Source organism: Pseudopipra pipra, chromosome 1, assembly GCF_036250125.1.
Source record: "Pseudopipra pipra isolate bDixPip1 chromosome 1, bDixPip1.hap1, whole genome shotgun sequence".
Classification (NCBI taxonomy): domain Eukaryota; kingdom Metazoa; phylum Chordata; class Aves; order Passeriformes; family Pipridae; genus Pseudopipra; species Pseudopipra pipra.
The window spans coordinates 18,447,668-18,474,826 of NC_087549.1; the positions used below are offsets into that span (position 1 = coordinate 18,447,668).

Consider the following 27,159-nt stretch of genomic DNA (forward strand, 5'->3'; position numbering starts at 1 on the left):
ATTGAAAGGATTTGACCCTAGCAATTGCTTCATAGGCATGAAAAGCAAAGGGTCAGAAGGCTTTCCCTTTCCTTCTAATTGTTTCCCTAGCATGGTAGCACAAATGAACCATTTATGGTCCTCCCAAGCATCTGTAGTGTAGCTCATCCATTTTTTTCTTGTTTGCATGGATTGTTGCTTGAGAGGATTGCATGGCACATGCTAACTCATGCCACTGCAGACATGTTTGGGAACTCCTGTGAGGTGGTGGCTCCTGTTCCTCCTGCCAGTCTCTGCAGTGATCCATGCCCACCACTCAAAGGTCAGTTCAACAGAAAGCAGAACTTTTCATCAGTTATCTTCATTTCCAGACAAGTTTTTCTCAGTGAACATTTCTACAATTCTCAAAGATGTTCTACTCTCTCCTCCAACTGGGAGGTTAGAGGAGAGCACTACTTGTGCTCACTACCCCTTCAACATTTTTCTGAGGTATGTTTTGTAATATTGTTCCAATATGGGTTATTGTACCAAGTTTGTACCATTATTATTTGCTTAATCTTGACCACTTATCAGGAAGTGTCTTCTCCTTCCAGCTCCAGGATGTCATAACTGTTACGTAGGGGCACATCGGTAGCAAGGGGCAGATTCTTCCTTCTGTTCTGAGCAGACATGGGAGTCTTGTCTCCCTTGTGAGTCAGCCAAGCCTGTCAGCTCAGGGTTGGATGCTAACTTAAATTCTGTGTCCAAGGCCTTAGGGTAGGACTCTTGCTTTGCCTCTGTCAGTGTATATATAATGCCATGCATCAGTCTCCTGCTTGTATTCCCAGATAGTACATGCCTGAAGAACTCTTCACCAGATTTCTATGTACTAATCCTCCTTCAGACACAGCTCCATGAGCAAATTGGGAAGTTTGTCTGAGCAAACTCTGAAAGGCTCAGCTGGCCAGGCGTGAGTTCTGCCACCAGAACTGCTGCCCTGCACCACTGAGCCCCCCCGACTCACCGTGAAGTAGTGCTGTGTGTTCCTCAGGCACTGAAAGAGTAAAGTTGGGGCATATTTAAAGTTTCCAAGGGTCAAAACACATAGACATAGCTGGTGGTTCTTGCATGTATATGTATTTAAAATTCCTATATATATTCTCATATATGCTTTACATATGCTGAGCTTCAGAAAGCTCATAATTTAATAACAAAACCTTGTTATACCACCTTTCATTTAAAGGCCTCTAGAATATGTCTTGATTTGTCATAGTTAATCATGTTTTTTTTCTCAGTGTCAGAGATTAATGTGCACTTTTAAATGCTCAATTTAACCACTTTTAAAGAGATAGATATTACTGAATTTATCATTTTAGCTCAATGGATTAGACAAAATAAGCCTGTAAATTAATTTCTCTAATTTTTCATACATATTTATCCAACACTAGTGTGTAAATTATTATGAAACCAGTGCTGAATTAAAATGAAAGATATTTCATGGAACATTTTCTTAATGTTGAGATTGTTATAACATCTAATATATTACAGAAGCATAGTTAAAATTTTCTTAAACGAATTGACTTATTCAATTTAGAAACTCTCTGTGTTTCTCTCATGGTGTTTAACACTCTAGGAGTTCCAGTATACTGTGCATGTGAGAAGCAAAACTCACTCAAGCATCATGGCCTGGGGGGATTAGAAATGTCTTGGTTTGTTTCCTCTGCTTCAAATTTCCAAAAAAGAACCACACAAATTTGAGGGTGGTTGGTTCCACAAAGACATTTATGCACTCTCCCTAATACCAGCACAGAATCCTAGTGTCTTTCAAAAATGTATAAATAATCCCACTTACCTATGGAAGGTTTACATTAAAAACCCAGCTTTGTCTGCATCAGTGAAGAATTTTATGCTACCTTCAAGTGTATATCCGAGAGGTATGGTTCTGCATCCAGAATATTCAGTGGCTAGGCCCTCTAATTTTATACCACAGAAATGGAATTATTTCCGTTTGTGAATGAAAAAAAAAAACCAAATCAAATTTTAAATTAATGAAACTCCCAAAATTAAAAGTCAGTTTTCCTCATCATTGTCTGTGGAAGTGACTTATTAAATGTAACGCTGTGATATTGCTCTGGGACTGTTTTTCTGCTAATGAGAATGAAAACCACATCCAGACTAAAGTCTTTTGCAGTATATGAGTCAGAGAAAGAAACAGTTCTCAGGATCATCACTGTAGATCTGATGACTTTCTAATGCCAGAGGTTTAAGTGATTATGTTTTAAACAGTCTTGACATGTGGCCCCTGCTTCTGAACTGTGATGTGCTCAGTACAGTACAGTAGTATCTCTCTTTTCTGAATGACAGATTTTACTGTGATTCAGGCACTATCAGAGTTACAACACTGGGCTGTGAGCTCAAAAGTGCTCTAATTTTGATATGAAATTCCTCCCGTCTAAGTAAGCAAATAAAAATAATTTTCTGGTGCAAAAAGCAGAGATGTATCTGCTTCAAGAACCTCCAGTCCTTTCATCGCTGTAATATCTAAGTGTCTCTGGACCACTGGCACAACATCTAATTAATTTTAATTACTGGTTTGTGTTCTTTACAGACTAAATTTAAATGTTTCAGAAAATACAAGGAGCAAGACATAGACAGAGCTGAATTAAATATGGCTTACAGATGATCTTACTTGCCAGCCTTCAGAAGTTGGAAAAATGTCATTTCTTTGAGTCAAAATATACTCCATTGGTTTTAGAACATTTTTATGAATGACTCAAAACTGTAGTTTGAGCTTTTTATGAGAACTGATAACCCATTTAAAAATCTCTTTTTGCTTTCTAGATCTATTGAGTTTTTCAGAGCTTGTTCTGTAACAATGATTACTTTTACAGACTTGTTTTGCTAGATAGTTACTTCATTGTCCCTGGTTGTTAGAAAAGTATGGCTAGTTTAAACAAAAGAGCTGAATAAAAAAACTATTGGGAACACTTAGAGCTCAGGATTTACTTTATTCAAAAGTAAACGTGCGTTAATCCCCCTTTTTTCCAAAGAAAACTAAGGCATGAGGATGTCAAATGAAGATAGTGGCACAGTAAGATCTAGACCACAGGATTTTCTAATTTGTACTGTGTCTATTCAGCTTGGCACTATAAAATGGACATTTCCATCATGCCTGTTTATCTCAGAAAATCACATGTTATTTTTCAGTTTCCTTTCAAGGATCAGTGTGTCATGCAGCGATTGCTATTGACACGGGCAGCCCCGTGTCGAAGTTAACACCGCAGGATCACATTTTCTAGCAGCTTAAATTAGAAGCTAGTTAAAATCACATCTATTTAAAATGAGACAAAGGGTTGCAAAGCAAGCCAAAAGTAAGCTGCAATTACCTCAGCTGTGTTAGTATTTGATGGGACATCCAGAATAGGAAAAGGAACCGTTCTATGTCTACTGCTCACCTCCAGACACTTGAGCTGCATGGGTATTTGAGGAGTGAAGAAACTTTACACAAGCAGTGAAGAGAGGAGGAATCTGTGAACAGTAACACAGATCAGCAATACTGTGAGTTAGCCTTTACAGACACCAGTGTGGGCTGACTCAGACAGGTGGTGTGAATGATATCTAGATCTGTGCTTTGCAGACAGCCTGTCACATCTGTCACATATTCTTTTGACCTTAAGGTTCAAGCATATATACCAATATCCTACTGCATGCTAATAACTTGAGACTGGCTCATGAAGCTGATATATCATCTATTATTCTTTGAATACAATAGAGGAAATACTGCAGAGATTGAGAATTTAAAAGGTGTCCCACTTTCCTTGTTTATGCACTCTCCATACCACCTAAAGAGATTTCTGTTATCCAGTTACCTTAAAAAAATACTTACTTTAAGTCAGCTTAAGGTGACAGTTAAATAAAGTTATTGTGTTAAAAATAGAAAACTCAATTATTTGCAGTAATTGTATCTATTACTTATCAGAAGTTTTACTTGCAGTCAAAAGCTATAAAGCCAGCATCTTTCACCTGGTACCATGTATTGTAGTCCTATTTTTTGAGCCTGAGAAAAGTGTTGAGAATCTCACTCATAGAGCCACCAGGTAATTTGGCAAACACCAATTATTTTTGCTGAAAATCAATGCTTATAGAATATAGCTTATATTTCAAAGTGCTATAACTGCCTTCAGTCCTTAGTTGTGAAGACCTTGGCTGTGAGGACATGCTTTCTCTCTGAAAACACTTAGAATACTTTCCAGTTAAGCAATAACAATTTTCAAATTCTGTGGTTAGCAGTTTTATAGTGTGAAGTTTTAACCATTTGTGCATTGTAAAATTAAGTACAACACATTTGCTTTGTATTTGACAAATAGAAGAAATGTAGGAATAAGCTGGGAAGAAGTATTGGGTTTTTTGCTTTCTGATTCTAGAAAGGGAAGGCATGAGGGTGTCAGGCTGTAACTGTCCATTAAGCCACTCACAGTCTTTAAAGTGGAAATTCTCTACCAGCAGTCTTACATGCAAGTTTACTATCTAAACACGTGGATATTTCAACTCATTACATGACCACTTCAAAAAGGACAAACCACAGCGTACGAAAACATGCCACTGGCCACACCACAGGCTGTACTCTGGTCTGTCCTTAGGATCCACACAATTTCCTTTTCATGTATTTCCAGAGCAGGATGGGCCTCTTCAGTTGAGTGTAAATGAGATAAAGCCTTTTTTTCAGTCACATTTCTCACTGGATACATGCAGATAAACATCTGGCACTGGTTTGTGGCACGCAGGTATCCCTGACTGAAGAGAGACCATTGACAGAATGAAAAAATAATGACACATTAAGAGCTCTGGCTTCTCTGCTTTCCCTTACTGCAAAATTTCAGCTCATTTTTTGTGCTGTGACTTCCCCTTGCTCTCCTGTCTGCAGAACTCTGGTCAGAATCAGCACCTTCCTTATGTAGCTCTGCAAATGTCTCCCACAGCAGCATTACAAGTTACTGGGTAAATACAGTGCCTTTTCATTTGTCCCTGGTTCCCTTAGGGACAAACAAACAAAAGAAAGTACTTTTTCTCATAATGCATAATACAATTATGGAACTCTGCCACAGGATGTTGTGGAGGCCAAAAATAGAAATGTTTTTTAAATAATGTTAGATAAGTGCATGAGGGTTGGGTTGAGCAGTGAATATAAAGTACAACTGTCTACATAAAAACTTACCTCAGGAGGGTCCTAAGCTGTGGATATCTTGGAGAATATATTGTCCTAGGCATGTACGATTGACCATTGTCAGAAACAAGATTCTGAATGAGATAAACCTTTGTCCTAAATCTGTATAGGAATTTTATGTCTCTTTGTTCTTGATATTTTTAATTTCTTAAGAAAATGTTTTTATTATTGCCAGTGTTAAAGTCTCTCAGTATGTTTCTTGTCTTCTCCTTTAACCCACAAACTTATTTCCCAAAACAATGAACCAATAGAAAATGTTACTAAAATGTCAACTTCTTTCATAAAATTTTTCTCAGATTTCCACAGTGGATTTTTTTAGTCTAACAGAAGATGGAAGTCATCTTGCTGAACTAGTTTCTCATCCTATGTAACAAGACTATAGTTTGCAAAACAGTTTCACCAAAATAAATACTCCATTGCTCTTTGGGGAAAATCAATGCTTTTTAAAAATTGCTACATATTGAACTGGTTTATGCTTACACCACTGCATTCCAACAAGAATTTATAGGAACTGATCTGGGACCTGTTTGCACAGACTGCCCAGAGAAGGTTGTCCATAGTGCAACTGGATAAAGACTTATGAATATGAACTATCGTTAAATTGTAGATCATTATCCAGAACCAATCAACTCCACTATCTCCATCTGAGTTAGATTGTTGAGGATAAGACTTGAAATTTTAAAAAAAATAGGATTTAGGTTGAACATTGAAGTTATATATTTTTAAAATTTCTTCTTTGTCAGTTTCTTGCTTTCAAAGGCCATATTTTTCCCTGTGAAATAAACTGCCCCTCTTGATTTTGGAAATCTTAATAACTGCTTGTAAAGTAAGCTGGAATGAAGTAATAGAAATCCAAATGATTGTAATGGAAGCAGAATAAGGCCTGTAGTTTCATTCTTCTGTTGTGTTTGAATCTTTGTCTTTTCCAACCCTCCAAATTTAAGGACTGTACATTAGCCTCTTTCCATACAAATATAGTATTCCCTCTAACATCACTAGAAATTGTGCATGTGACCTGTGGATGTCAACTATGTAATTTCAACTGGCAGTAATGGTATTTGCACAGTAGAGCTGTATTCACAGATGGGAGAATAGTTCCTTTGTTAAGTACTTAATTCAGCTAGAAAACATCTAATCCGAATCGCCCCCAGGAGGCAGATACAGTCAAGACTATATACTCTGTGACCATGCATTTCAATAAAAGCTTCTCAACTTAAAGTCATTCTTTCATTAAATGCAATCTGTCTCAATTTCACAGCATTAAAGTAAGCTGGTTTTGAAGAAAATAAGTTGTAGTTTTGCTAAGACAGGGACAGGAGATTTTTGTGTAAAAAGATAATGATGTGCTGAAAGATGGTGCTGAATGCTTTTGCTTAAACATGTAGATATAGGATACATAATTAGTCAGACAGCCACAGAGGAAAGCAAAGCTTTAAACGGAGTGTGAGAAGGAAAGAAAATTCTGTAATGTAAATAAGGGATTGCAAACTATGCAGGACTACTTTCTTCAGAGAGATTGCAAAATAATACTATAGTAATCAATGAGGTTGGACATATTTTTCGTGCAAATCTCCATAATCCTGTCAACTGTCATCATCACTTGTTAAAAAAATGTCCTGGCAGCCAACAGCAGAGGAGAAACAACCTACACATCATCTTATCAATGTTTACCCCCTCTTTCAAATAAATAGTTGCTGAAAATATCTTGAATGTCTTGTGTTGAACCACACTACTTCAATCCAAAATCTGCCAATGTCACATTCATTAAAGTGTTTGAGCTGCTGTGGAGTCCACTGCAGGTAAAACCTGGAAGTGATGAGTAAGTATATGTGCAGTCACAGCCTGAGGGCAGGATTGTAAATGCTCCTAAGTCTCCTAAAATTCTAAATACCAGCTAAGTACCACCTAAAAGGCTAAATACAGCTAAAAGGCTGTACAGAGTAAGCACTGTACAGCATCTCTTATCCTTTAAACTCCTGTGGAACCTTAAATTTTGGTGAGGGAAGAATGCTGTCATAAAGGTGGTACATGCTATGTATACAGTTTAGTCTGGCACTAATTCTATGTGCATTTGGCAATATTTGGCTGAAAAGTACTCTTTTTTTGGTTTTAGGTTGGCTGAACTAATAGTAGTTAGGATTTCAACAATCATCTCTAAACCCATTAATCATATAATGGCTCCTGCCATGGTCCACTGGGAAGTATTAGTGAAGTGACAGTATTAATACCATTAATAAAGAATTGTATTAGCATCCAGAGTAAAGGAAATGATAAACTACAGTAGTTACATTGTACCCTCAACTTGTAAACTGGAAGGAATATCTTTTTAAAAGAAGTGAACTGAGTGTGCTACTTCTGATAAATTTATTAGAATCACACACACTGTTTCCTTGTTGAGAAAAGCAAAAAGAACAAAATTCTACCCTTTATAAATACAGTAAAACAGAGTTTAGAGCTCCTTGTCCACATTCCCTATGGCACTAAGGTATATAATGAACCATCTATGAGACATCTAAAATAAAAAATTCCTTAAAGCTAACAATATTTTTCTGTTTTCCCAGAGTATAAAACTGAAGAGATAAATTATGCCAAATAACACAAAATGTAATTATTTTTAGCTCTGATTCATCAGGAGATTTACAGACAGATTAGTGGTCACCAAAGAATTATTTGCATCTGTTGTTTATGTTATGACATCTGAGATCAAAGTAAGGCTTTAAACTTTAACTTTCTGTTTTCCAAGTGGATAATGAAACTGGAAAAAAAAGCTGGAGATGTGAAGAGGGAAAAGTTATGGAGTATTAAAAACACTGAGGATGATTCTGAAACAAAGGCGATGTGTGGGATAAAGCCCAGAGGTTGGATCCAGCAACCTTCTCAACACTCTGCTCTGTGAATCATCCCAGTGATTGTGGAAACATTCTGTGTTTAAAATGAGGCCTGTGTTGCCCTCAGGCTTTGCTGAATGTCCAGCCCTTTGCAGCACAGTGTCCAGTGTGCTTTATTCTGTGTAGCCATGGTGATAAAACATTTCTGTGGCTGAAGCTAACAAAGTTAGTACTGAGTTGCAGTGGCAGACACAAGTCCGGTGAAAACCCAGCAGTGGAAACTAAGCCAAAGTAGACTTCTTTCTAAGCAGATGCTATGATTTTTCAAGTCAATATAATTCCGTGACAAGCTGATTTTAAGTAAGTAGAGGGTTCTTTGAAGAGATAGTTGATGTGGATTTCTACAGTCAAAAAAAGGACTATTAACTACCTTTAAGAGAGTAGATCACCAACAGGAAGAAAACTACCACCACAACAAAAACCCTGCTTGAGCCATTGTCTTTAATGAGATTACAATTAGAACTTTTATCCAGGTAACTAAGAAGGAAAAAGAAGAAAGACTCCTGTGGTTTAATTGCGTGACTCAGCAAGTTATTAATGGTCAGGAGATCCCATCATAATCATCTCATTTGTAAAATACAGTACAGGTCAGCACAGTCAAAGGCATTTCCATTTACTAGATTTCAGAGAGCTTTGATGAAATAGTTTACTGGCTTCAGTTCAGTTCATATGCCTTGATCCTGTAATGAGATCTCCATGAGAGGTGAGTGTATAAAAAATGCTCACAATTTGAACCATTATAAGAATGTACCAGTACACTCATATATGCACATGATAATATTGTTTATACATGTATGCAAAGGCTGACACTGAGAAGTCCTGCCTCTTATTGAAAGAACAGAAATAATAAATTATATCAATTTGTCTCTTTGCAAGTTGAGTGGATACGGTAAGTGTTGGGCTTACGTGTAGACTGATGTTATCATCTTGGCTTTATTTATGGCCCTTCTTGGGCACAGTTAAATGAGTAAAAATTGAACAGAGACAAAATGTCATTAACTATGAGAACCAAAGGAAATTACTAGAAATACCTGCTTTCTCTCAGCACTCATTTACATATTATGGTTGGTATTACTTGAAAAGAGTGTAAATAAGGTAAAAAAGGGCTAAAGAGAAGGTTGACTTTAAGTTGGCATTATCTTATAAAAATATTTCAAGTCAGTGTGTGGATATAAATTATTACAGAATGTTCTATTCCCTTAACTGAACATCACATTCAATCTGGATGAAAATATTTGGATTATTTATTTATGTTGGAAAAACTGTATGAATTTAAATTTAATTTAATGAGCTAACTAACTTGCCCTTTAATGGTATGAAAGTTTCATTAAATTTAAGAAGTAAATGCAGTTTTAAATAAAATCAGGAGGACAGTTGAAATATCTAATTTAATTTGATTTTGAATGTTAATATAAAAACAATGAGGTGCAGTTGTCATGTTTTGTCAGCCATTCTGATGTGTGGTTACATGTTCTTTTTTTTTAAGTAAAATAAACTATTTCTAGCAGAAAGACTGACTTGCACTTTGAATTTCAATGTATTTCTCTCACACAATTTTCTGGCCAGAAGCCATACTGTTTTATTTTTAAATAACCCATAACTTTTAAATAATTTGAAATCATCCAAGTAAGGGACAATAAACAGTGTTGTTTTTTGTTCATATCTTATTTTACATAAAACTAATATGCAAGGATGTTTACAGCAATTAAAGGCACTACATTTATTATTAAGCAATCATAATTAAATAATTAATCCTTCCAGTACCTGAAGGGGGCCTACAAGGAAGACGGAGGGGCTCTTCATCAGGAACTGTAGTGATAGGATGAGGAGGAATGGCTTTAAATTGGACGAGGGGAGGATTAGATTGGATATTAGGAAGAAATTCTTTACTGTGAGAGTGGTGAGGCACTGGAACTGTCCTGAGAAGCTGTGGACACCCCATCCCTGGAATTCTTCAAGGCCAGGTTGGATTGGTCTCTAAGCAACCTGGTCTAGTGGGAAGTGCTCCTGCCCATGGCAGGGGGGTTGGAACTATATGATCTTTAAGGTACCTTCCAACCCAAAACATTCTACGATTCTGTGATTTGCTATTAAGCAATCATTTTGCTGAGTTATCAAAGGGCATTTATTCACAGTATCCTAGGAATTACAGATTGAATAAGACTATCTGATCATCATTTTCCTTCATTGAAAGCTCAGCATTATTTCCTAAAGTATATCCATCCAATTCCTAGTCCACCAGAGTTAATTATATACCGTATATTACATTTTTAGCATTCATCTCACTCTTCTCAATAGGAGCTTTACAGTTCATGTGTGAGTAGAAGAGGCTTTAAGTATAAAAGAAATAAAATTAAATACCAATCTGATTAACTTTTCAGGCCTCAGAAAGCCAGTTTATATTAAAAATCCTTCTTACAACTCTGGCTTTGTGAACCATGTGCTAAAAAATGGGGATTATGAAGATCCATTGCACTAAAGGATTCAAACATTCTTCTTTGTGCTGGTTCAGCTGATCTACAGTGTAGCTGATCTACAGTGTGCCAAGACACTCCACCTTTCTTAAACATGGCAATGAAACACATCCACCGTGGAGTTGTTCTTCATATTTGTGACTGGTCACTTCAGTCTTTTAAATTTAATCTTTTAAATTTAATCTTAGTTTGTCTGAAGTATCTTGTCAGTAAGAGGGCAATGAAGCTGGCATCATGTTTGAATGATGCACAGAAGAGTTCCATTCACATTTATGAGAATATTTGTTTACTAACCAACGCAAAACAGCACTGGAGTAAGAAACAATTGGTAGGAAACCTTCTTTCTATCAACAATTATTTGAAATATAAGTAGAGCTTTGTGATTTTGATTGTTCACACAGAGCTACCTTCAGAAATGGGATATTAACATATTATTTAAAAAAGGAAATTAGAGCTGCCATATGAAGGAAAATTACTGGGACAGCCCATGTTTTAGCTTATTATTTCACAAATGTATCAGAGACTTCTTGTCAGACAAACTAGCAGCATTGTGGAATGTTCACGGAAGCCAGGAAGCCATACGTTCAAACATCACCTGTATTTTAGACACTTCTTGTATTTCAATGTGTTTTATAGTCGTGACTATTAATCAGGGACTCACACTCTTAATTTTAGCAGCAGATGAGTTATTGGTGTCAAATTCTGTTTTAATCGATAAATTCACTCACCCATCTGTTGGACACAATCTTTTCTGGCAGGATGGGAACAGAAGCTACTTCTTATATATTACAGAATTTACTACCACATACATGAGTACACTGTCAGCACCAGGAAAGTGGGGAATAGCTTAAATTTTTTTTTTTAACTGTCTCAGGAATAATCAACTCCAACCACCAGTGATCCAGAGTCCCTCTCCCTTCTGCATAACATAAATAGAAGCAGAATTATGAATGCATTGCATTCATGTAGGGCTAAATGAATCCCTGATCTGCACTGAATTTCTGGGAGATGAGATGAGAAAAAAGCTAGGCTATTTTCTCTTACATTATTGTAATGTCCAAAAATAAATGTGTGGGGAATTTTGGTAGTACAATTAGAGGGATTTCTTTATACTTCTCATAAAAATCTGCTTTTGCTCATGAAGGTGGTTCAGCAGTGAAAAGCTGTGCAACCATCTCAGGTAAAGGGGTACCTTGCAGTAACAGAGACTAACACAGGTGTTAAAAAGAATGTGAAGGAGAGGAGGAAAAAATCACATTTTCTAAACACTCAGCCGTAAGTTTGGATAAGGAAAGCTCATCTAGAGCAGAGTTTTGTAGTACATTTGAGTTTTTTGGGTTTTGTTTCTTTTTTTTTTTTGGTAAGTAGAAGATGTCCTACCTGGTAAAGTCATTCAGATCAGCCAAGTTATTGCAGTGTTCCAGCTGACCCTCTAGTCCCACATGACACAGGTTTGTGGATCATGAAGAAGATGCTTTCATGCCATGACCTTCTCTCATATGGCAGCAGTTGACTGCAGGTCTGCTTGGAATGTCCCCTTCTTTGGGGTGTCGTGACTTCAGAGATCTTGCTGCTGCCCAGCTGTGAAAGATCTGCTCTTGAACTGCAGAGAAGCAAAAAGATAAGCTTCAAACAAACCCCCAACACCTGACCTTTCAGGAAGTTCAGTTCTCAACTGGAACTCTGCAGCTTTTGCTCATTTTACATAATCCTTCCTGTATTCTTCTTTTTAAAGAAAACATCTTTGTGGTGGCCTTGCAGTCTGCTTGCAAAGAAAGGAATGAAATCCTGCTATCCTGCTTTTTTGTCATCACACTGACAACATGAACAGCGCCACTACTTCCACTGTTATCACACAGAAATCCGTTAAACATTCTACACATTTACATCCCTGCTTCCCTTTTCCTGCTGGGAATTTGTGGTAGCATGGTAATTTATTTCAAGTGGAACAGAAGCATTTCTGTTTTACCTTTCTTTTCATGTCTAGAAGTTAGCAGTTTAGTCCAAATGTAATAATGGTTAATAATCCCTATGTGCACACTTGCACTAATGTTAGCAGCAGACTTTTCACAAGAAAATAATCTTGAATAGCAGGTTAATAGGTTTACGGTAAAAGAACAAACCCCAATGTTTTGTTTTAGAGCAGATTAGAATTGTAAACAGCTAATTAAAAATAAAATAATAGCATTTCTTGTTGGCTTTGGGAAGACATTTTTACCTGCTTTGGAGCTGAAAGTCAAAAAGAAAAGTTAAGTCTCAGGAGTGAAATCCTAGCCAAATTGTGGGTAACTGCAAAACCTTCATTGACTTCAACATATCTGGATTCTAGACTTCATCTAAACTTCCTGTGTCATCCCAGTAGGGATTCATATGGGTTTTTTCCCACAAAAAGAAAACTTTATGTGTCCTAAGCCCGTATTATTTGACCTCATGGAAATGAAAACACAGCATTACCTGAATGGAGTGAATTTGATACAGATGAGACAGGGGTGTATTGGGGAATTAGGAGTTTTCTGGCCTGTTACCCCCCACCCTGACCTGCTAGTTGTATGGCTCAGTCAGCTCTATCTCTTTTGTCCCCCCCACACAAGCTTTATCAGATCAAACCTTCAGGTGTGGCACAGAGTTAACCTGTTTCCATCAGTTTCAATACCAGGGATGGAAAACCTGTGTCCTGAAAAAGCGAACACCTGTCCCATAACATTTATTCTTGAATTTTTTATGACTTACATTTTCTGTGCTCTGTGCACAGGGCTTTGCAGGTGAGAGTGAGGCTCAAATGTACTCAGCACTAAGCGATAGAGTTTCCTTGGGTCCTCTGGGAGCAACAGATACAAGCATGACAGAGTCACAGTCACAGCATTCCTTTAGTGCCTGACAGGATTTTTAATTTTTCCAGTACTGAAGAAACTGCTGTGCTGTAATGTTTTGACTACAGGACATGAATGTTATTGCCAGATAATGGGCAGAAGGTATTACTATTAACATGATTGTGACCTACATCTCAGTGAAACAGCTGCCAAACTTTCCTTAGGATTCATGAACACTTTGTTCTTTACTATTATAGTACAAAGTGTAATAGATATGAGCATTATGGATGTCAGTTCTTCTTTTGATCAAATAGCTGTAGTCGTGAGAAATGTTATCCTAATTCCTATATATTCTGCACATGTGGTTAAACTAATGACCTGAAAGTCTTCATTTATGTACAGCAACTACAAAGTCAGTAGAACAGATATTTTCCTTTGTCCACAAGGGAGAAGAACAGTACCACATGGCTATCATTATGAAAATGAGATTGAACTAAAATCCTGAATCTGAATACTTGAAAGTTTAGGAATATCTGTATTTGATTTTGAGCCCTGGTCATCTCTGGTTCTGAAGAGTTACAGCATGTTTTAAAGGCCTGGGATATTTTCATTTTATTTAATAGTCCTGTTATTCTGATATGTTGGTTTGTTCAATGTATTTTTTATTACGTTGTAAATGCTTCTGAGTTATTACAAAACCACCCTTCTGAATGTGGTTTTACTTGGCAAGAAAACGTTAGTCTTATTGTCATGCATGACCTACTCGGGATTTATTGTAAAATTAGAAGTATCGTAGAAGGAAGAACAAGAGAGCAAAACCAGTGATAAATGCTAAGAATTCATATAAGATCTGAGTGAAGGACAGACTTGGTATAACTGGTGTGTCTCATCTTGGACTCATTGCTCTGTGTTTTCACTACATTAATCATGCCAGAAGGGCTGTCACTTCATTTTTGTGAACTCTGAAGATCCATCAGGGCAGGGGCCTGTACATGTTCTTGGCTTATGAATCGGAAATGACTGTGATCATTATCACTTTGGGCACAGGGACACTGTGTGAAAATTTGCAAACAAAAGTAGCAACTTAATCAGTGACAGAGTGAGTGTGACAGCCATCCTGTCGCTTCCCTGGGAATGTGGGAGCAGCCACGGGTGCCAGTACGCCTGGGATCACCAGAAATAAATTCATATTTAGATTGTCCGAAGGACACATCAAAGACATCTGAACAATTTCCTACTATTACAAAATAATTAAAAGCATTTCACTTTACTATTAGTATAATGTTTTGAATTTGCATTGGGCAAGCATGAGTCTTAAACCATTCATATCTAATTGTTTTTAAACTGGATTTTAACCCGGTATAACATTTGCAAATATGTGCCTAGTGGCTTCTGTTTTCCCTTCTAAACCCAGATATATTTTCAAATTGCAAGATAAAAATTACCCATCTCTTTGTCTGCCAATCCATTTCTAATATATGCCCCTCTTCCTCTATCATGTGGTACGTCTGTTGTTTTGCACGTGTACTTATGGACATACATAGTAGTTGTTCATCTATGAATTTATTTGTGCTATCTTTGTTAAGAACACCAATAGGAACTGTGCATTAGCCATAGAAAGAGAGACTACTGACAGTGAGTTAGCAGACATGAAATTGAAGACTGAAAGCTTCCCTACTTTAGCTCATGATTTCATGACTTACAAAGGAATGCCTTATAATAACAGTGACTTCCAGGAAGAGCTGGGATTATGATAAACTGAAGTAGGAGGGAATAGTCTTGCCAGGTCCTAGAAAAAAAAAAAAAACAACAGGAAAAAATATTGCTGCTAAAGTAGGGCTTTAGGACGAAGACTCTTCCATCATTCCTTTTCATTTGTCTTATCTTTACAGTGACTTAAGTGAGGAATACCTCCAGAAGATTTAAGTTTTCAGATTTTCCCTAAATTTAAACATCTTCAGAATGTTTCTTTCCTACAGAATTAAAATAAGAGATTTTCAGTCCAATTTTCTTGTCATTACTGCTGAGTTTGTGCTCAGTGCTAAGTGCATAACAGCCAGATTCTGCTACTCGTCATTGCAACTCCAGTATTTATGATTATTCCTTTAGCAATTAATGGAAAGGATAATACTTATTCCCAGTATATGAGTTCTCTAGAGAAACATGCAGTTCTACATTTCTTACTCAGCAATTGTGGCATGCAAGAAGTAAACTCATGGCAAGGAATCGATCCCCATAATCATAACCTGAATCTCCCTCCAACAACTGGGGATGAAACAGATTGTATCAGAACACGTTTACTTAAAGGATATGTGATTGCTCCCTTTCAAAGTCTCCAGAGGAATGTAATGAAAAGAGGGACCAGAACTGTCTTTATATGCTTTGGCTGCTCTCATATTTCCTATAAAAAAAGGTTTTATCTTTCTATACAATTATTAAAGCCATAAAAGGATATATATCTTGAACTATGGTGGTGGTAGTGGATCAAGAGTTGGACTTGATGATCTCAGAGGTCTTTTCCAACCCATCTGATCCTATGATTCTATGCCATTCCAGATAAACCAAGGCACTTCTTTCTTATTAAGTTTCATAGTCTTTTCTGCAGGCTTATTTGAGTACCTGATATTTCATTATATGGTTTAGTGAACTTCAGTTCTTTCCCCTGCTGCTTGCAAAACAGAGTTTTATAATCTATTTGGGGGAATTAGCTCATCCTTATTTTGTATATGCATACATGTATGTGCATGTGTAAATAGTTGTTCATGTGTACTGAATATGTGACGGTTTCAATCTGAGAATTTTATGCATTTTTATAATTTTAATAGTGTTTGGAAGGGAGTATTTGGCAAGACATTTATTTATGTGTTTTAATAGACTGTTTGACATGAATTAAAGCAATCAGATCCATTAGCAAAGGAAGAAACCAATTTTCTGAGGGCTACTCATATTTTGGCAGGACCATCTCCCCGGTATGCAGAGTTACACATTCATTATAATGCTGAGAATTAAAGGTATATCTGGAGGCACTTAGAGATTAATGTGTATACATAGAATTTCACAGAAAGGGAAGAAAAGGTGTTACGGTTTGTACTAGCAGTTAACATTTTTATAGTGCTGTGGGAAACTGAAGTTCTTAGTTTACTACTACAGATATTCTTGGAAATATAATTTATTTGTGCCTTAAAATTATAAAGTGATTCCAGCAGAAATGTATTAATATAATTTTTTAATGTCTATATTAAGACTAAGGTAAACACTGTCACATAACCAGAACATCTATCATTAAAGTACTTGTGCTTAGATTATTGTAGTAAAAGTTAAGAAACATAAATATAGCCAAACTTTATAGGACATAAATGAACATTGCTGCCTGCCTACATTATAATCCATAATTTAAGACAGTTATTATGTATAAACTCATGTAAGTCTATTCACATAAATACTGTGTGTGAGAATATATAAACCCTTGTCTACATATTAATTCCTCATAGACTAAAGTAGTTCAACAGATTTCAGATTTCTGCCTTCCTGGGTTCTTCAGGGGAATGGATTTTATAGCACATAGAGACTTTGCTCTTTGCTATGTTACATACTAGTGGACAAGAACAGCTTTCTTTAACATAAGCTGGAATCATGGTGTTGTAGCCAAATGCTGAACACAAGACATAAAGCATAACAAAATAATATTTGTCATTTTTAGGCAAGGGAGAGGAGGAGAAAAGGACTGGGATCTTGATTAAAATATTAGCATTCTGTGTAGTGTAAATAGAATTCTTTTAAACATTTTTCCCTAAATAGGATGTGTTGAGGTGAGGGATCTCATCTGCTTACAAATACCTTGTCTGCTCAGCTGCTTTAACTTGTCAAGGGCTTCACTGAGAGTTAGAAGTTGGTAGAAGGATGCTCTGCCCTCGAGCAGACCATGAACCATACTGTCCATGCAGATATATTCTGTTTCTATTTTTCCCTGTGTTCTGAAGTAAAGTTAGCTGCATAAACACTAATTATGGACACAAGAATTACCATTCCTGCACTGCATATGTTTTTTGAACAAGGCAGAACCCTGGTTCAGTACTTACCAGATGCCAGTGAAACATCATAAGCATCACAGATAGGGAGTACATAATAGGATTTACATTTCTAGTAACAATGAAACTTGAGGAAACTTTCATTATTCCCTGTCACCTAGGAAAAGACATGACATCACTTTCAGTTCTTCCCATGACTAGATTATTTATGATAGAAGCACACACACGTAGGATGTGAATAGATAGTGCACAGGTCATGAGTTCTAATGAGTGTTTTAAGATTTGTGGGATGCCTGGAGTGAATGCTTTGTGGATCTCTCTGGGATCAAGGCAAAAATTAGTAGTTGCCTGAAACAGTGGGGAAGTTGTTTTATGGCTCAGGGGATGGTCTTGAATTCCTTTAGACCCATATGTACTGAAATTGCAGTATTTTCAGTGGTTTCAGTGAATCTAAACTTCCAATTTATGCTTTCAGAAAAGATTCCAAGTTAAGACTGTAGAGTATTGGCAGTCAACACCATAATATAATGTCCTGGGTCTTCAGATGACCTTGAGACTTTGTATTAGGCATTAATAAAGGCAGAAGGGTAATTTCCTGCAACCTACACAGGAAAGATAGACAAATGGTAATAAAAAAGAATTTGTGAATTCTTCATCAGGGAGATCATAAAATAGAGAACCTAAGAGCTGAAGGTAGAGCACATGACAATGAATAAAGAGATTCACCTTCTGTGATATATAGATATATAAAATATAAAGAGAAACTTGTGCAAAGAATAGAACATAATGCCACTGAGTGTTATTTCACAACCTTTCTTGGAAAAGTGTTTTCATGCAAAGAATACCAAAATTCTGCTCATACGTCATAGTGATGAGTGTATGAAACAAAGAATTAAAATAGACTAAGTAATACAATGTGAAATCATTATACTACCTACTATAATACATATAGTTTCCAAACTATACTAGAACTTCCCAGGTTCACTGAAAGTTTAGATATAAGCTGGCAGAGCAATATAGCAACCAGAACTATTTATGCAGTTTAAGATTACATTTTTCAAGGACTATATGTAGTGTAGTGAGGAGATATTTCAGTGGAACTAATTCTGATTATTACTCATACATGCACTCTCTAGGAATGAGCCAAAAGTGTCTAGATATTCTTCTATACAGAATTTGTTAAAAAATTAGTGATTCTGAAAAGTCGTCCTCACCAAAAATATCTTTGCCAAAGAAAATTTGTTAGTTCCACACTTTAATAGGAAATTATCGTTTAAAAAATCCCCACAGATGTTAATTTGTTTAGGGTAATAACACAGATGTAATATTTTCTATAATTATGTCTTCCCCTTAAGTGTATATTGGAGATGGTTCATGTTTTCAGTCAACTGTATAATAGAATTTGGTTTATAGAATTAAGTGGTTTAGAAAGTTACATCCAGAAAGAAAATATGATTCACACTGTAATAAAATTTGTAAATGTTAACAATAAACTGAACAATTCTTTGAACCAGAAATATTACTAATCGGTAGAAAATGAGAACATATTGTTATGATTTACTCATTGTAAGTATCTTCCTTATGGGACCGTTTAATCACGTTTGATGTGATTCTCTGTTATGCTGCTTATTGACTTTATTAAGCCCTAGGGTTGAAAAACTGAGAGAGATCTAATATTCATGCAAAAGTAATTGAAATTTACACAAATATTTTTATGCTTTTGTAATAACTGTAATTAATTACATTCAAAATGACAAATGAATTTAATTTGTATAGATTTTGTACATTTCACATCTAGAAGTGTCTAAGTTTTTAGAATTATGTAAAACTTCAAAAACAAATTGGAAAGGTTTCTTGCCACATACTTCATGAGGAACTGAAACTCAACCTTCTTGCTCCCATCTTACTCACTTTTGAATATTATGCTATTGGGCAAAACTAACTCGGGAAGGCTCTTAATATCTTGAAACAAAGAACTATGTGTTGCCTGTATCTTGTTTTGACTGGTGTAGCAAGGATTATTTCTATTCATAATAAAGTACAGTAAGTAATAAAAAAATATTTTTGCTTCCAGTTTCCCATCCAGTGGGATGCCGTACATCACACTCTTCCACTGTTATTATCTGTTATTGCCTATTATATTTTATGTACTTTACTGCATAACATAACATGGAAAGGAGATGTGAAGCCACCACTGACACAAGCTTGGATATCCACAAATTGATTGATTTTCAGATATTGTAGTTTCTAAAGTAGCCTAATAAAATTTATTTGAGTTCAAGAAATTGCTGCCAATTTACAATTGTGCATCTGGTTCATGCAGTAATTTCTCACATGGTTCTGCAGACTGCCTCCCTAAGGAGGTACATTCATACATTCATAAGCTTCCTCAGTGAATTTCCTCATTTTGCTGATTTGGTCTATCCAGAACAGTTTCTTTTATTAGTATCATTATGTGTGGTTTGGTGGTTTGTGGTTTTTTTGGTAGCTTTTTTTTTTTTTTAATTTTTGTGGTTTTAATTCAGGAGACTCCTCTTTTTTATTAACTTTTTTCTAAAATTTTCATTAGGAGATGAGTTTTCTAACCCTTACTCAGTTAAAAGAAGATTTGACTATAGAGTTTGATTCCAAATATTCAGCCCATGAACTTAGGTCTGAAGCAAAGTGATAAAAAATTCTGAGAAAAACGAAAAAAATGCAACTAAAAAGAACTGTAAAATACTATGTAATTGGCCTGATCTTTAACTAAAGTATTCTTTACTCATCATCCACAGCAATGGAATTTTCACAGTTTGCCCAAAGAAGAATCCCTATCAGTATTTTATTACCTATACTGTTAGAAAACTTTTCACCTAATATGTAAAAATAAACTTCACTTACTGAAGCTTCATGAATGTGGAAGACAGGTTATTCACTTTCACTTTGCAGTTTTAAGTCTTTCTAGTAAGTTATTTTCTTGCTAGTCTTCTTAGTAAGCTAAACATTTCTAAATCTTTCAGTTTTCTAGGTTTATGACCACTCTTTTTCTTCCTTACACTTTCCCATGTACCTCTTTCCCGAATTGCAACATTCAGAATTGGAAACAAAACTGCTACAGACACTATATTGGTGCTGAATACAGTAGAAAGATTACCTCATGTGTTTTGGAATAATTTCTTACATCTGTTATCCTTGATTTCTTCTGACAAAATCTGAAGAGGTAAACCTTTTTGGTTTCTTGGAGGGGGGGGGAGGTGTTTTCTTTAATTATTTTAACTAGCTGAAAGATTCTTCAACATTCATAGCACACTTTTATTTCATTGAAGGTTGCTATAAAACCAAGCTCAACCATCATAAGAACAAGTGTCATTAGTATATTGGAAGTCAACTGAATTGTTAATCTCAGTATCAGTGAGCTGGGGCTGAATCAGTGTTTGGCTGTTGCGTGCGGACAGTGCAGCTGTGGTTTCACTGGTCACAGCGAAATTGCATCTATTTAATTATGCTTTTCCAGACAGTAAACATACAAAATGCCAAAGATTCAGACCTTCAAGGATTCAAGGATTTAAGGAAAAGTATCTTTGATGTGTTTGGAACATTTGGTTTGGAAAAAACAATCCAATGTTTTAGTTCAGAAACGCATATCTTTGTTTCAGCATGACGTGGTTTGGGAAGATATGCACACTCTGCAAGTCGTTGTTTGTTTCTCTGTCAGGAACAGAATCTGGAAAACCACAGTATTGTTATTTAGGGTTAAGATATAAAGACATCTAAGTAAGAAATCAAAATGGTGTCCTGCCAAAATTTGGAATGATGCGCAGCCTATGGTAGGAGAGGGAGAACAGTCTGTTGTTACTTTAACTTACATTCCTGTTCTAAGGGACTGGATGAAAACTTCACATCATCTGGATATCATAGCAGTTCTTAACAACCTGGGATCAACATCATTTGATCAAAGTAAAAGAAAAAGCTCATATTTTATTTATCAGCCATCTGCCACAGACCCTTATCATTTACTTAGACCCTAAGTTACAATTTTCATTTTAATAGTTCTATTAGTGTTTGGGTGGTTTCTATGAAGATTATTCAATAAACATTGTCCATAAAAAGCTAGATACTTTTAATGTCTAATCCTCTGGAATGTTTATTAACCAATAACACTGAAACTTCTGACAGTTTTATTTCTGAGACTGTTATAATGTTCTTATGTATCCCACTGGTAATTCAACATTACTCAAAACTCCCATGCAATGTAATGAGTCTTACTGAAAGCAGATGCAGCCAAATTAATAACAAGGATGTCAATGTACTATCGAAAGCCCTATAGTGGGAGTGGTGAGATGGGGGAAAATGAATGTAGAAAAGAATTCTGTTTTGTTTCTGCAACAAAAAAAAGTAACTGAAATAAGTAGATACAGTAATATAAGGATTTGAAAATCCAAATGTGAAAAGTAGATTCACTGAAAAGAGTATTTTTTCATACATTATAAATTTAATGTTTAATTCAGAGTGTCTGAACAAACTGAATTTAATTTACTTATAGGATGAAGGGGTCTTAAAAATGGCTTAAACTCCTAAATGTTCTTGAATTTACCTCTGTGAGTAGGTTTCTGCTTGTCACATTTTCTTTGAGACCACCCTGCAAGGATCCTTTTTTCACCTGTTAAATAGATGCTATTGCTCTTAACTAACCACAAAGAAAACTCACTTCAGTACACTTAATATAATACCTGCAAAGAAGGGAAAGCTTCAGAAGAAACTCTGTGCTTGGTCATAATGAACCTGGTAAATGTTGGCTTCCTGCAATAAAAATAATAGGTGAAATCTTGGCCTATTGAACTCAATGGGAATTTTGCCATTATTTTACCAGGGCCAGTATTGCAACCAATAAATCTACTGAGCAAACTAAAAAAAGTGGGTGAATGAAGCAAGGGGAATTAATGTCACAGCGCCTCTACATTATTTTAGCCCTTGTTCAACCCTTCTTTGCCTGAATGAATAACTCTTGATACTCCAGAGATGTGCTCACAGAAACTATTGTGGCCATATACTGAACACCAAATATTTACAAAAGCATTTAGCAAGTAATTCTGAAACAGGAAAGTCAGTTTTGTTGTTATAATGAGTCAGTATCCGATTCAACCTGAGACTGTTTTAGGGGTGAATAACTAAGGGCGATTGCCCAAGACTGGATACCATGGGGACTGTGTTAGATTGCAATAATTAAATGAAGGGGTTATCCAATATGCCTCAATCTATGCCTTGTTCTTGCTAGTCAAAACTGCTGTAGCTCCACACAATTGCAATTAGATTTTTCTATTGTAATCCTTTCTGTAATGTGAACAAAGTAACAGACAAAAAAAAAATACTTAGAAATATAAATGTCCTATATGTGGGCTTTTTTATTGATAACATAAAATATCTAATTTCTGATTTCTGATGTGTAATAAATGTAGTTACCACAGTTTTGCATGGGTTATCACAGGCATTCATTACACACATGCACAACGTGGCCCATGTACAGCAAGACAGTTTCAGAAAGCTGCAGACTAACAAATCAAGCAAGGAACAGCCATATCACAGACATGCTATGTTCTTATCTGAAAGCAAAAGACATTGGATGTGAGGAAATGTGTATGTTGGTAACTCATCGGGAGCAGTACCATGACTGGAGTGCCCTGTTTCTTTAGGAAGTGAAATTTGTGGAAGAAATTCAAATTTCTTGTTCATATGTTCCAGAATCAACTTCCATATTCTGGACCAGGATATGGTAAAGGACAACAATGAAGTTTCTGAGGCTCATTCATAGGGCTTATTTACATTCGAGGGATAAAAAAATTAAAATCATTACTGGTTAGAAAACAAGAAGCAAAGGGTGTCTAAAAATGCATTATCTTATAGGAAAGATATACAGGTAAAATACTTCTGAATATAGTTTAGCATGGTATAGAAATGCTATAGATATGTAAAATCTCTCTTGAAATAGCTCAATATCTATAATGCTTGTCTCATAGTTATTAGTTAAATCAAAGCACTAAAGTTACACTGAGAGTGGAAAATGGTGACATCCATTAAGACATTACTTTGGAACAGACAGTTTTCCTTGGCTGTTAAATCCCATTTAAATATTTATCAGAGTATTTGAAAATAAATTTTACCAACCTCTTAAAACACTCTGCAGGTTTCCATCTCATATCGGTTACCTGACAATTCAATCAAATTTTTTTGTTGTCTGGAATTGTAGGACATCCACTTTAGTTTTGACCATCATGGATATTGCTTCTTCAAACTGGAGTAAACAAACAAATAGACAAATAAAACATCAACAACTGTCTTATGCAGAAAATATTTTACATTGTGGCAGTGTTCTTGCTTTGTAAAAGTGTTTACAAAACTAGTAGGTGCCCAAAAATGATTAAACTTGTAATAAATATTTTGTGAGCTCAGCTGAAGTTGCTCATTAGAACATCTAAAAATAGTGACCCCTAGGCACAGGTATGCCTATAGATAAGATGAAAGCAGCGCTTCTTATTAATCACACTGTATATCTGACTCCTGGTCCTTTTTACAGTCTTTAAATCAACTCCATCTGGTTCTTACTATTTGTGCAGCTTATCTTTCACAGTAAAATACACTTACTGCTACAGAAGCAGGCCCAATGTGATTAAATGTGTTAGGCAAAACGGTGGTTGCTGAAGTCCGGAATCATGGCTGGGCTTCACGAACGAAGATTTGGGAAAGATCTCTACCCATGTTTGTTACAAGCACGCTGGTGGCTAAAAAGGCCAAAACGAGACAGGCATGTCCGATTGCAAAAGGCACAGCAGAAAGACTCCTTAGGTGGTAAATTCTGCAAGGCACGATTCTTTCTGCGTTGTCTTTTCTCCTCGAGAGTGATCCTGTGTGCTTTCTCAAAATCTTCAGCAGCGTTATAGATGGTGTTTCTCCAGACCTTCCAATTGGAGGCCAGAGTAGACCAGTTATGTTGATCAATATGGCCAAGGCTAAGATGTTGTTTCAGGGAGTCCTTGTATCTTCTCTTCGGGGCTCCTCTCATGCGGCAGCCGGTGGCAAGTTCACCATAAAGCAAGATCTTAGGGAGGCAGTGGTCCTTATCCTTGAGATGTGCCCTGCCCAGTGCAGCTGTGTTCTCAGTAACATACCCTCAATACTTGTGACTGCTGCTTGTTCTAGAACAGATGTGTTGGTCACATAATCTGACCAGTGGATGTTTAGGATTGTATGGAGACAGCATTGATGGAAGCGTTCTAGGAATCACAGGTGGTGATGGTACATGACCCATGATTCAGATCCATATAAGAGAGTAGACAGCACTATGGCTTTGTAAACGCTGATCTTTGTACTTTTCTTCAGGTGTTTATTTCGCCAAACTCTTTTATGTTTCCGAAGGCACTATATGCCTTTGCTAACCTGTTGTCTACTTCTCTGTTAATCTTACCATCTGAGGAGATGAGGCTGCCTAGTAATTAAACTGCTGGACTGATTTGAGCACTGATTTGCCAGTGGTGATATGGGGATGATGGAAAACTTCCTGAGGTGCAGGTTGACAGAGAACTTCTGTTTTCTTTAAACTGACTTCCAGCCCAAAGAGCTCAGCAGCATCTGCAAAGCAGGATGTTAAACGCTGCAGAGCTGCTTCTGTGTGGGCAACAAGGGCGGCGGCGTCAGCATAAAGCAGCTCCCGGACAAGATCATTTAAGGTCTTAGTGTGGGCCTTCAGTCACCTTAGGTTGAATAGGCTTCCATCAGTACGATAACGAATGTAGATACCATCTTCATCATCGAGGTCTGCCATGGCCCTTTGGAGCATCATGCTGAAAAAGATTGTGAATAGGGTTGGTGCAAGAACGCAGCCTTGTTTCACACCATTAGTTATTAGAAAGGGCTCAGAAAGTGCATTGCCATATCTGACTTGGCCGTGCTGATCCTCATGGAGTGAGATGATAATTTTGAGGAACTTGGGAGGACAACCTAAGCATTCCAAAATCTGCCATAAACCTTTCCTGCTCACAGTATCGAAAGCCTTGGTGAGATCAACAAAGGTTACATAGAGACCTTTGTTCTGTTCCCTACACCTCTTTTGCAGTTGTCTGAGAACAAACACCATGTCTGTGGTACTCCTGTTGGCTCTGAAACCACATTGGCTTTCAGGTAGAATTCCTTCTGCTATAGTGAGTATTAGTCTTTTCAAGAGTATTCTTGCCAGGATTTTGCCAGCAATGGAGAGCAGAGTAATACCAGGGTAATTTGAACAGTCTGATTTAGTACCTTTCTTTTTATATAGGGTGATGATGACTGCATCTCGAAGGTCTAATGGTAGCTCGCCTATTTCCCAACAACGTAGTAAGAACTCATGCAATTTAGCATGGAGTGCTTGGCCCTCATGTTTCCAGACTTCAGATGGAATTCCATCAACCCCAACTGCTTTGCCAATTTTAACCTGCTGTATGACCTTGAGAGTCTCTCCTAAAGTGGGGGCAGTATCCAATTCATACTTCACTGGTGGTTGTGTGATGTGTGAAGGCTTTACTCACTTTTGCAAAGCCCTGTATCAGGGAATCAGCTAACCACAAAAAACCATGTTCGGCAACCAAATGAAACCGAGGACCAAATCTTCACTGGGTGTAAACTGGCTGGAGTCCAGCTGATTTCAGTGGGAGGTATTGAAAATGATACTCTGGGCCACCTTTCTTTATGTTAATACTTTTTGGAGCACATCAAGCCAGAACAATGCTTGTGTAAGAAACAATCTCATCTTCCTGTATACTAGCTCTGGGTTTATGGTCTGCTGTGACAGAGCAAGAACCCCATCAGCTAGAAGGCGACAATCCTGCCTATGATAACTAAAACAAACCGTAACAAAAAGTGCCCCTCTCTGGGATACTCAGTTTATTTAGAGGGTCCTAGTTCAGATTCCGTTTAACAGACTGCCAACACAAGCCAAATATCAAGACAACAAAAGCAAAGGAGCAAACCAGCTTTCTATAATTTTTCTATATTTCTTTTATTGCCATGACAGTGTCTCCGTTCCTTTACAGTTAAACTAAGCTGTGTTCATTGCTGAGTTTGTGAAAATCTTTGTGATGATCTTACCAAATAAAAATCATGTTGCTGAATGATTGTGAGACAGGCACAACAAATTGGGAGAGGTAGGATATGGTAGAATCTCTTCTAGGAAGGACTTACATGTAAGTTATGATGTACAAGTAGGGTTTGGTGTTTCCCTGTGGTGTGCTTTGCTCTTTTAGGGGTTCATTTTGGAGCTGCAGTGACATGTCCATGACAAATGCTCACAGCAACCTTAACACAGATGGAGTCAGGCATGGCGTGCTCCAGCTCATGCCAGCAGGCCATGATACTTGGAAAAACATTGAGACTCTGGGACTGAAAGGAGTATAGTCAGGTCCCTATCCCAAAAGTCATAGGGTCAAATGAAACTTGAGCTCTCTTTGAAAATACTAGAATTTCTGCTTTTGACAAGAATGCCAGCTATGCATCCTGACATCACCAGAATGCCTAAACAGGTGAAAATACTACAGTTAAAACCTTTTCTCTTTTGCAGCTTGAGAACTACATTGTGGAAAACATGAAATCAGAGATGGTGCAGCTGCAGCAGAATGCTGTGCAGAATCACACTGCCACCATGCTCGAGATAGGTACCAGCCTCCTCAGCCAGACAGCAGAGCAGACAAGAAAACTTACGGATGTTGAAACCCAGGTATGTTCCCAGAGTGGTTTTGTAAAAGCTGTTAATTACAGAGAAGGTTTCCCATCCTC

The 27,159-nt window shown here is 36.8% G+C and overlaps 1 protein-coding gene across 1 annotated transcript in view; it reads left to right on the forward strand.

Moving 5' to 3' along the window:
• ANGPT1 (angiopoietin 1) overlaps positions 1 to 27,159 on the forward strand; it is a 158,001-nt gene that overhangs the window by 40,022 nt on the left and 90,820 nt on the right. Inside the window, exon 2 of the mRNA XM_064646825.1 lies at positions 26,945 to 27,100. Within this exon, the coding sequence (XP_064502895.1) occupies positions 26,945 to 27,100 (156 nt within the window). The remainder of the gene's footprint in view (positions 1 to 26,944; positions 27,101 to 27,159) is intronic.